Source organism: Bubalus kerabau, chromosome 2 (assembly GCF_029407905.1).
Source record: "Bubalus kerabau isolate K-KA32 ecotype Philippines breed swamp buffalo chromosome 2, PCC_UOA_SB_1v2, whole genome shotgun sequence".
NCBI classification, from domain to species: Eukaryota; Metazoa; Chordata; class Mammalia; order Artiodactyla; family Bovidae; genus Bubalus; species Bubalus kerabau.
Window position 1 is genome coordinate 138,537,795 of NC_073625.1, and position 12,590 is coordinate 138,550,384.

Below are 12,590 nucleotides of genomic sequence, written 5' to 3' on the forward strand. Positions count from 1 at the left end.
GTAACCTAATTGTAGTATGTAACTTCGAATATAAAATAATTGAGTGTGGAGTGTGTAGGGAGCAGGAAGAGGGCAAGAGATAAGGGATGGGACTGAGAGAAGGAGAGAGGGTAGAGGGAGAATCCTTTGATTCTACTTCAACATTAAAAAGGAAGAAAGCATGACTTCCAGCTGAACTGGCCCTAGCCTGAAACAACCCATCCTGACACTGGCAGAGCATGAGAAGATCTGTGAGGGAATCTACTTTGCACCTCCACCAAACCTGTGATCATAGAAATATCTTTCTGTGCAATGTTTACTTGCATTTCTTCTTTATTAAAAGGAAATGCTCTCTAGATTGAACAGAATATCATTAAAAACTGTCGAGTGATTGGCAGACTGCTTGGAATACAGCAGACACACAGCACATGTTTTCATTAGAGAAAAGAAAATCTGCTACCCTTAAAATCAACTTTTTAGCATATGTATAAGAATGTATATACATTAAAAAGTCAAAGATTTTATATATATATATATACACATATACATAATTTTGAATTTCAGTAATATACATAAAGAGCCAAAAGTATATGTTATTTTATTTTAAAAAATGATCATACACATATAAGTGAAGGCTTTATAAGAAGGTCTATATTTTGGGTACATTGTCTCCTGCAATAAAGATTTACTGAGTGACCATGTACTATGACCCAAGGACTGGGCCATACTCATAGTTCTTTCTCTCCTGCAAGATAGAAGGTGGTTTATGTCAACATAAAGAGAGAAAATAAAGTACTGATTGTTGCAGGGAAAGAGAGAAAGAACTCAACTGGTGGGAGATCAAAAAAGGGGATTATAGGGATTCCCTGGAAGTCCAGTGGTTAGTACTCAGGCTTTCACTGGGGCACATGAACACCCTCAAAAGTTGCCTAGGATTAAGAAGGTGGCCTTTGCTTCAAAGACCCTCTGTCAATAATCCTCATTCATCCTCTTGGTGGGTGCCGCTCTTGCTCCTGCCAAAGGCCTAAGGATTGTGAAAGGCATGAGCTTTCACCTGTGAGTTGAGCCAGTAAGTTAAGGGAATTAATGTCACTCTACATAACACTGAGAAACTGAGTGAAGCAGTTGCTTTATCTAAAGTCCAGAGTAATAAAATATTATGGATAATTAAATAAATCTTATCCTTTGTATTCCTTTTGTGATTAAATTTGAGACAATATGCATTCGCTATCTGGAGAGATCAGTGATAGAATAGCTAATTGCTTTCTTTAGGAACCATCACTCTATTACTGTTAAATTCATTCTGCTGTCATTTGCATAAATTGAATTATGTGCACTGCTTAAATACATTTACATGTTTTTCTCCAATTCAAATGCCATTTGCTTTACTGCCTTCTTCATATTTCCCAACCTTCCTGCTCTCATTCCCTCTAATACTAAAATTGGATAGAAACAAACACACACACACACACAAACAGGCTAAAATATAATTCAAGACAGAGGAAGAGCAGGAAGATGTCTGGAAAGTGCAGATCGAGACCAGAGAATAATTGCTTATAGCATCATCCTCAAACCTGGCATTTTAAAATTATAACAGTAAATTCATATATATATATATATATATATACACACACACACACACACACACATATATATATATATATATATATATATCGAGAGAGAGAGCTAGGCACGAGCTGTGGGGTCAGAGGAGAAATAACTGATGATAATTTATACATGTCCTAAACTTCTAAAGAGTTATTCAGCAGCTAAGAAAATATGGTATTTTATTTAATGTTTGTAAAGATCATTTCACAGTATAACTTTTAACTCCTGGCTAATTACTTGTAATAAGCCAGAGAATAATGAAAAATATTGCCTCTGTCCAAATAATGCAGATATTTTAAAAATCTAAGAATTTTTCTTATTGTTTATTTCATTTTTGTTTGTTAACAAATAAAATACATCAACTAAATGAAATTCAGAAAGATGAGACACCATATATGAAGTAATAGACTATTTCACTACTACAACATTCAGTAAATATAAACTTTTAAATTATAAAAGTAGTCCATACATGCAAAAAAGAACTACAAGTGGTCAATTAAGATATAAAAGTTTGTCAACACTATTTTTGGCCTATCAAAACAAAAAATAATGAGGACCTAGAAGGTCGGCAGTCCTACAAGGCAATTTGGTAACACAAAGCAAACAACCAAACAAATTTAAACTCTCTGAATCTGTGATCTGCTTCCAGGAATTTATCAGAAGGGAATAATTAAATACACACACTTATGTATGAAAGTGTAGGTACAACCTAAATGTACATTTGTAAAGAGCAGGCTCAATAAATTCATGTCCTCTACATAAGGGAACACCAGCAAAATTTTAATGTCATGACTCAATTCTGTGTTTATTGGTTTGAAAATGGTTCTCACTATACTGTAAGTGGAAAAAATTCAAAAGCAGAAGTCAAAAAAATACATGGTATAATGCAATTTTGCTGCTTGATAGGGTAAGATAGAAAGAATAAAATTATGGGAGTAAAGTGGTAAGATTATGGGTGCATACTTTATTTTTTTCTAATTTTCTGTCTATATTTCACTTATAAGAAGGGGAAATAATAATTCCCTTTCATTAAAAAAGATACAATATTAGCCATAATTAGAAAGTGGAAAGAGTCAGACACAACTGAGCAACTTCACTTCACTTCACTTCTTCAGCAGTAAAAGCACAGCGTCCTAACCTTTCGATTTCCAGGGAGGGAGAAAGTGGAAAGGAACTAAAGAGCCTCTTGATTAAAGTGAAGAGGAGAGTGAAAAAGTTGGCTTAAAACTCAACATTCAGAAAACTAAAATGATGGCATCTGGTCCTATCACTTCAAGGCAAATAGAAATGGAAACAGTGGAAACAGTGACAGACTTTATTTTTGTGGTCTCCAATGCTTTGGCCACGTGATGAGAAAAATTGACTCATTGGCAAAGACCCTGATGCTGGGAACGATTGAAGGCAGGAACTGGGGAGGACAGAGGATGAGATGGTTGGATGGCATCACTGACTCAAAGGACGTGAGTTTGAGCAAGCTCCAGAAGTTGGTGATGGACAGGGAAGCCTGGTGTGCTGCAGTCCATGGGGTCACAAAGAGTCGGACACAACTGAGTGGCTGAACTGAACTGAATCAACAGCCTTCCTGCTGGGTTCAGCCAACCAACAGATAACTGGGAGGAGGGCAGAAGGAAGAGCGAAGCCGTGGTACTTTTCACTCTGCTTTCAGTGGTGCCTCTGGGTGAGGTTATGTCCCCCGCCAACCTATTTGTGTATGCAGAAAGTTCCAACTTCCACTGAGTTTCCCCAACTCACCGTTTCTCCAGCCTAGGTTTAGTAATGACTCCATTCTGCTGTTCATCTGTTGGCTGTCTCAGTGTCCCCAAATTGGCTTCTCAGTTTTTCAGCTCTGTTGAAATTATTTCCCTATTTTAAATGCCCTCTCATTTAAATATTCAGGGAGTTTTCTGCTGTGGTTGGATCCTAATTGACACAATCACTCATTATAAGACAATGTTGTATCTTTCACTCAAATCACTATAAGTAATTGACATTGAGAAATACCATGGAAGTTGTTAGTTTCTTCATTTGACAGAGACATAGAGGGACACAGAAAACAAATGACCATGAGTCGTGTGATGTTCAGACAGAATTATATTTCACCAACATCAGTGTGATATGTCTCTACATAGATTAAATGATGCATCTGCAGTGGGCATGCTCCCTAGAAGATCCCTAGAAATGCATATGTGCTAACATATTGATGGTAATCAGTTGGCGTAACCCAAAAGGAATATCCTTATGACCTAATATCCCTTTCTCTCAACTATCTACACACAACAAATATTTTTCACTTAGGTTTAGTCTTTATTACCAAGTATGGAAGACCCAAGTGAATGCTAATAATTAATCTTCCCTTCCAATTCCTCACCTCTTTAAACATCTCAACTAGGAAACCCCTTACAATTCAACATATATGTTAACGATAGGATAAGCAATAAAATTTAACTTACCCATTTGTCATATGATTTTGAGTAGAGCTTTTCCCAAGAACTCAGAATTAAAGCCTGATACAAATATTTTATCATTTAACTTATAAATAACACATTCTGGCTAAAGAGGTCATAGGCAGACTTACCTTAAAAGAGAGATGACCTTTTACAACTGCCTGATATGTGGAACCCAATGTGTTTCAATAAAAATACTCATTGGGAAGCTCAGTGATGCAGTGGACCAAATACTACCAGTGCTTGCCTTAGCTCCTGACAGTTATTTCAGTCCATAAAGCACATTTATTTTATTCTGATGTCATTAAAAATTTCAATCATATGGCTAATGCACTAGTTTTTATTACATGTACATCCAGCAATCTTTGCATCCCAATTTGCCCTACCTGGGATTTCCCAAGAGGGAGAAAATATAGTGGCTCAAGTCTTTTAGTCTCTACAGTGGTTATGGTTCTTATCATTGATTATCAAAGCAACATCATAAATTTGTATTATAGTATCATAAATCTGAAACCATGCATCCCCCTCCGTGAAGGGGTTATTGGTAAGTTATGTCTCTCAGCTTGCCAGACTAACTTTAAACCATGGAAACATCACCAGTAGGATATTCCCTGTAAGACCTCTTTCCCAGGAGATGCATCCCACCAACATCCATGTTTTGCACACCTACCTGAAAGACTTCTTAATATCTTCTCCTTGGATTGTCTTGAGAATCTCCTGGTATAAATGAAGATCAAGTGTTCCTGAAGATGTAGCATTTGAAGGGCAATTTTTATGTGAGTAATAGCCTATCAAGATTCCAGAAATAAATAAAATGATTGCCATGCAAAATATTTTTAAAAGGCGGCAAAAGTTGCAGGGGTTGCTCTTTGGTGCAGATCTTGTATAATGGGTCACATAGTCAGATTCTTCTTGAAGTCTCTGAAACCTTCCTTTGGGTGAAGTTGCTGGTTGAATGGGATCAAGATTGAGGTCCGCAGTCTCTGAATTTTCCAGGTTCTGATTCTCAGCACTATTTAGCTGGAACTGGTCAAAACTAGGCTCCTCCAGTTCCTTTTCCATGTCCCACTCTAAGTCAAGTGCAGTGGCTTGGAGGTCATCATTGTCTAAGTACTGTGAATGTCCTGGAGCTCTTTGATCTGCATTGACCTTCTGATAGGCCATCTTTTTACCTGTGAAAATAAGAGAAGTATATTTTCTGAAAATAAACCAACAAAGACAACCTCCAAGGTGAAAACAAGTAATCTATATCACGTTCTAAGTCGCTTCAGCTTCAGTCATATCACGTTCTAACTCTTTGAGATCTTTATGGACTACAGCTTGCCAATCTCCTCTGTCCATGGGATTCTCCAGGCAAGAATACTGGATTGAGTTGTCATACCTTCCTCTGGGGCAATCTTCCCAATCCAAATTAGCTGCTTAGAAAATTGTAATGATTATGAGTAGGGGAAATACATCATTCCTGTAGTATGCATAAGTGTATGCATGCATGCTCAGTCATGTTCAACTCTTTGGGACCCCATGGACTGTAGCCCTCCAGGCTTCTCTGTCCATGGGATTTTCCAGGCAAAAATATTGGAGTGGGTTGTCATTTCCTCTTTCAGGGGATCTTCCCAACCCAGGAATCAAACCCGCATCTCTTGCATCTCCTGAACTGGCAGTCAGATTCGTTACTGCTGAACCACTGGGGAAGCCTCCCTAAAGAAAATCATTCAATAATAATTTAATCTTTTACTGTGCTATTGATGTTTACTATAGGAGAAAAGACAATAAATAAAAATAGAAGGCACTTGATGCAAAACTATGAGAAAACATAATACACACACACACACACACACACAATTCCTCTGAAGCTCAGAATAAAACCCAGATGTACAACTGCATTAAAGATAATGTATGCAATGAAGAAAAAGTTTAAACTTGTTTTTCAAGGTCACTTTTAAGAAAAACTGAGAACAGAAGCAATAATGCTGTGACTTTTTAAGTTAAGATGAGGTGGGAGTGGGGGGAAGACCCTGGGATCAGTTACATTACCAGAGCTCATTTTAAAAATGCAAGTTCAGGGTAAGAATGAAAACAGTAAAATGAAGTAGCACCTCTATAGAAATTCAAGAAGTAAAATATTGTGTTTTGCCTACTCATGAGTTATCAAAATGATTGGAAAACCTTGACACTACCATAGAAAGCTAACATGTTCCCTGGGATTAGTGACATGAATTGGCCTGGCTCGCTGAACTTTAAATAAAGTCTGGGATGGCATCTATCCAAACAAGGACACCTTTTGCCAGGATAGGAGGGCTTAGTTTCATAACCTTGCTCCAGAGTGGCAGATGGAGGCCTTTCTCCCCTATACAGTTCTGGATGACAGTTTGCTCTATCCTGCAGAGTGGTATTAGGATAACTGGGCTAATTAACTACAAGTGGTCTTCAGTCTGTATTCAGTAATACACTGGTGTATTGTGGTTGCAGATTAAGAGTATTTATACTTAAATTTTCTGTGTATTAGATTTGTCATCCCAGCTGGATTCTAAGGTCTCTCACTATGTTTTATGATTTTTTCTACGTGCACCACTGTGGTGGGTGAAAAACAGAACACAGCCGACAACTGATTTCCCAAATGCCTTAGGGCCAGTTGTGAACAAGTGAACTCTAATGAAAAAGGTACAAAGACTTCATGAAAGAGTGGCATTATGTACAGAATTATGGGTATATACAATTTCAATCCTGGCTGGCAGATTTCCATATACATTAAACATCCTGAATGTTTAAGACAGTTGAAGTACCATTAAATATTAACTTCACAGTATAAAAAGTTTAACTCCAATTAGATTTCTCATCTGCTACCATATCTTCTAGGATTTAGTCTTGTACAGGCTGACTCAATAAAGATGAGTATCTAATATATGTCAGGTACTGGGATAGGCAGTGAAAACGAAGATGAATGGGTCCCTATTCCTCAAGTAGGGAATGATTCAAAAAGAACAACAGACCTTTGAACAAACAAGTCAGTCACATAACAAATGCAAAAATGCAAGGGAGACTCAGTGGTGATGGATTCTAGCAGGAAATGTGGGAAATGACTCTCTGTTCAAGTTCTTTCTAACTGGAGAGAAGAGAGGAGTACTACTGGAGCGAAGGGAGAAGTTAAACTAGAGCAGATAAGGGGTGTGAGAGGAGAGCAGCTAGGCAGGGGTGAAACATATAAACACACAGATGAACACAAGTGCATAGTACATGGAGCACTTGATAAACCCAGACTGGTGTGCTATGACAGAGGAGGGAGCACAAGAGCCTGAGCTGGAGAAAAAGCTAAGAAAGGGTAATCGTGGCCAAAAGGCTTACCTTCTCTGCAATTCAGGGTCTTCATTTGTGAAACGGGCATGATGGTAACATAAACCTCATAGTACTGTCAATAGAATTAACTGAGATAGTGAACGTAAAGCACGAATTTGTGTCATATAGGCTGTATGGGTTTGAAGGGCCATTTCTTATATTGGATGAGGGAGGAGAGTCAAGGATTGTTGAAAGAAATAAAATCAGTTAGATAATACAGAAGACAAGACATAATTCTTGATGACATTGTGGAAAAGGGAAGAGGTTGCATAATAAGCTCACGCACACACACTTGACACGCAATATGATGCTCGTTGTTTTACAGTTAGTCCCTGTGTAGACTAGGGTCTTTTTTTTAAAGTGCCACATGACATATGAACTGTTACACAGGTGTTTAATTGGTACTATGTATTAGAACAGCCTCGGGAGTGACTCTTTTTTTTCCCCTCCCTCTTCTGTTCTGCCTCCTTCCCTCTCCCCTTTTTCTGCTTGACCTGGTTTCCACAATGATTCAAAAAAACAAAATGCATTATTTGAATTCTTTGGTCACATCAAGACAAGCAGAGAAATGGAATGATTATGGAGTTAGTGATAATTATTGACAGGTTAGGAGATGGTTATAGTTGGTTAAAAAAAAAAAAAAAACAGCATGAGACATTACTAGAGAACAGGAAAAACCTGAAGGCAGTAGAAATAAAGTATCTTTAAAATCCATGATTCTAACCTATTTCATATTACAGAAGAGGAAGCTGATGTCCAATGCTGAATCATTCTTTTGGCTGAGAAAAGTGACATTTCAGGACACATTTCAGGTGATTTGTGGTTTTATAAAACTATGAGATTAATGTTAGTGATTAATAAACTGTGGTGTTAAAAACCCCACAATCCATTTTTTAATGTACACTGCAAAATACTACAATTTCTAGCAGTTATCAACTTTTTTTTCTTATTTGACTTATCTTGACATATGATTATTTACTTCTTTAACAGTTCAATTTATGCATTATTGATTTATTTAGACACTGTTTCAATATAGTTTTCTAGATTTTTTTTCCTCCCATTTTAATGAATCAGAGTGTCTCTAATAGTTTTCTTTAAAAATACTGAATTGTAGACTGTGGTTTATGCTCAAGGAAGATTTTGGCACACAGAAGTTACTACAAGAAAAGTGAGATCTCTAATTCTGACCTCTAATACAAACATTCAAAGTCATTTCTCTACAAATCATTTACAAACCAACTGCAGTGATGAGGAAGAGTTTTCATTTCTAGCCTGACAATAGGCATTCCATCACCTGTACATCAGCAATTTAACGCTTTTCAAACATCAGACAGAGCCATCAATTAGAATGTTATGCAGATACAGATATTAACTCCTCACCATGATGGATATCTCCCTGACACCCTTACTACCACTTTTGGACTCATTACAAATTTATAAATTTACACTAAATTCTATCTTCCAGGAGACCAGTATCTGCATGGATTGAGCCACTTGATCTAACAAAACCCTAAATTTTAGGAAAATTTTCAAAGAAATAAGATTGTGATAACATATAATGGGCTTCCCTGGTGGCTCAACTGGTTAAGAATCTGCCTGCAATGCGGGAGGCCTGGGTTCTATCCCTGGGTTGGGAAGATACCCTAGAGAAGAGAATGGCCATCCACTACAGTATTCTGGCCTGGAGAATTCCAAGGACTGTATAGTCCATGGGGGTCTCAAAGAGTCAGACACAACTGAGCGACTTTCACTTTCAACACATATAATAAAGCATTGAAAAACTTATTTGATAAATTTATATTATAGATCATTAGAAATTCATTTGTTTAAAATTATCTTAAGGAAAAAATGGGGCTTCTCTGGTGGCTCAGATGGTAAAGAGTCAGTCTGCCAAGCAGGAGACCCAGGTTTGATCCCTGGGTCAGTAAAATCCCCTGGAGAAGGAAATGGCAACCCACTCCAGTATTCTTGCCTGGAGAATTCCATGGAAAGAGGAGACTGGTGGGCTACATTCCATGGCGTCACAAAGAGTCGGACACAGCTGAATGACTAACACACACACACACACACACACACACACACACACACAGGAAAATATTATACCTTTTTACAAAAGCATAAATCTCAGCCCTGACAGTTTTGTTTCACTTACCCTATTTAAAAAGAACTTCTCAAAAATTAAACTGAATAAAATGATATATTCAATTTTAAATAAGGATGAATTATTTCATTTGTCCCACAAATAACATAGCTTTCTTTAGAAACCTATTACCCATGAGACCAAGCAAAGGAAATATCTTTTTTTTTTTCACCAGAACTTTCAAATTCCCAAATACAATGGAAATTTTATATTGTAAAAGGAAATCTTCAGCAAAATCAGTATGTCTTAGGTACGATTGCATAATTAGGTCAAACTTCACACATTTTCTACAACTGATGTACTTGATTCATTCTAACTTATACTGTCATATTATTTTACAGCTACCATATATGAGAAATTTTTTAAAAATACATGGGGCAGACTTTAGAAACTACCACATGAATTTTTCCCTAAAAGAAATGTACTTAGTTCAGTTCAGTCGCTCAGTCGTGTCTGACTCTTTGCGACCCCATGAATCACAGCATGCGAGGCCTCCCTGTCCATCACCAACTCCTGGAGTTCACTCAAACTCACGTCCATCAAGTCGGTGATGCCATCCAGCCATCTCATCCTCTGTCGTCCCCTTCTCCTCCTGCCCCCAATCCCTCCAAGCATCAGAGTCTTTTCCAATGAGTCAACTCTTTGCATGAGGTGGCCAAAGTATTGGAGTTTCAGCTTTAGCATCATTCCTTATTCCTTCCAAAGAATGCCCAGGACTGATCTCCCTTAGGATGGACTGGTTGGATCTCCTTGCAGTCCAAGAGACTCTCAAGAGTCTTCTCCAAAACCACAGTTCAAATGCATCAATTCTTTGGCGCTCAGCTTTCTTCTCAGTCCAACTCTCACATCCATACATGACCACTAGAAAAACCATAGCCTTGACTAGACGGACCTTTGTTGGCAAAGTAATGTCTCTGCTTTTGAATATGCTATCTAGGTTGGTCATAACTTTCCTTCCAAGGAGTAAGCGTCTTTTAATTTCATGACTGCAATCACCATCTGCAGTGATTTTGGAGCCCCAAAAATAAAGTCTATATCAAGTCATAGAAACTTGTTACCTTTCTTGAAATAGAAGTATTTATTGCATCCTTACATTCTGTATTATATTATTTCTTTTTATTTTGTTATAAAACTTAATTTTTATTAAAGGCACAATTTTCAAATACCTTATTTGTTTAGGTGGAATCCCTTCCTACCCAGGCCCACAGCGCAGGCTAAATTGTTTTTAAAATTCAATATACTCAAACATTTATCTTTTATACACACTTATTCTTTTGTAAGGGAAAGAAAACAAATATAAGATGAACTAAGAGATATTTTTCTACACTATGACAAGCTTAGATCAATAAAAATGAATTTGTATTCTTACTAAGCATATGAGTAGTTTAAAATAAATTGATACTTCTGAATGCTATCTTTCACACATTTTTACTGGCTGAAACTAAGTAAATTATATATGTGTAAAAATGAATATAGAAATATGCTAAAATTTCAATATATAAAATATAGTCTTTCAAATCTAATAGCACAACAGCTGGCAGATACTTTAGAAAATAAATATACAGTAAATGAAAGTTTCATTTTAATAAGTTATATATTACAGATGTCACTTAGAAATAAAATTATGGCACTGTTACTTCCTTGCTCAGCATTCGCAATGAGGGAATTTACTACATGAATGCTCTGACCTTATCAATCTCTAAATTAACACCATAGTCAGACTACTTAGTTCACATCCTAGCTCTGCTATGTAATTTAAACCAATCACTTAATTTCTTTATACTTAAACTCCATATTTGTAAAATGGATATATTAAGAGCATTGTATTTGCATGTATTACTACATGCAAAGAGTATTATAATACTACTTGTATTACTACAAGTGATATAAATTATTAAAGGTGCTTAGAACAAGGTCTAACACGGTGTAAGTGATCCACTAACACAGCATCACTCCACATCTATAGTGTTTAAGAAATTAAATATTTGGAGCATACAACTTTAAAATACAGACTTAATTAAATTATGACCAGAGGGCTTAAGTTTCAATCACAAGAACCTGGAGATAATGAGATGGAGCAGTGCACTCAAGCACTTTTGAGAATGGGAAGCATCTGTTAGTCATTAACTATGCTTCAGATAGATATGAGAGAAGTGGGGCTAATATATACACAGAAGTTATCATTACATTTGACATGAAACTGCCAATTCTGCATCATGCTATTAGAGTTGAGTTTCTTTACAGTCAATTAAAAACAAAAACAAAAACAATAGCTTTTACCTAATGCTTAAAAGTTCGGTTTAACTATTTCAGGAATTAGTGATAATTAATCATGAACATGGATTAGGCATTTTTTTTGTAGAAAACCATGTTTGCTTAGATGGTTGACTTGATCCATTGACTATGATGATACTGATAGTATTTTAACTGTAACAGTATAAAAGACCATATAGATCTTATTAGAATTACAAACGCATCTAAAGGCTTTTCTACTTGTAAAAGTTATTTTACAAGTAAGATAAATAAATGAGGCTGGCAGATTAATTTGAAAACATAAGGCAGAATCTCAATTTCCTATGACAGCTCTATGATTGAATCTTTATTGTACAATGGGGGAAAATATATTCATATAGTGTTTCCTGAAGCTTTGAATGTCAAATCATTTGCTGGTTGGAGTGGATTGATTCGAGGCAAAGGCATTTCTTAGAAATGTCAGTGCATCATCAAAAGGCATTCATTATGCACCTCCATGCAGCATCACTTTAGATGCTGCACCAGTGAACTAGGAGTGCCCAGAGGAATTTTTATATTTAAGTTTAAGGATATTCCTTATAGGCTGAAAACATTTGACATAAATTTTTCAGTATGAATCTAGTTTGTACAAATAAAGCCTATATTTGTGAAATAAATTTTTGTTGTTGAAAGCTTTAATGGTCTCAACTTGAGAGCAGGGCCAAAGATAAAACTATAAAAAAAGTAATACAGAAGACTCTCTTCCCTGACTTAATTTTTTCAGTATAATGAGATTTTTTTTTCCCATCTGGTTTTGTGAAATGGAACCTGGCAATTGCTACAGTGTCTGGAAA

At 36.4% G+C, this 12,590-nt stretch overlaps 1 protein-coding gene across 3 annotated transcripts in view; it reads right to left on the reverse strand.

The window, feature by feature from the left end:
* Positions 1–12,590, reverse strand: part of NAALADL2 (N-acetylated alpha-linked acidic dipeptidase like 2) — a 1,154,148-nt gene that overhangs the window by 870,330 nt on the left and 271,228 nt on the right. For all 3 annotated transcript variants that reach the window (XM_055569014.1, XM_055569015.1, XM_055569016.1), the window contains exon 2: positions 4,702–5,203. In XM_055569014.1, the coding sequence (XP_055424989.1) occupies positions 4,702–5,203 (502 nt within the window). The remainder of the gene's footprint in view (positions 1–4,701; positions 5,204–12,590) is intronic.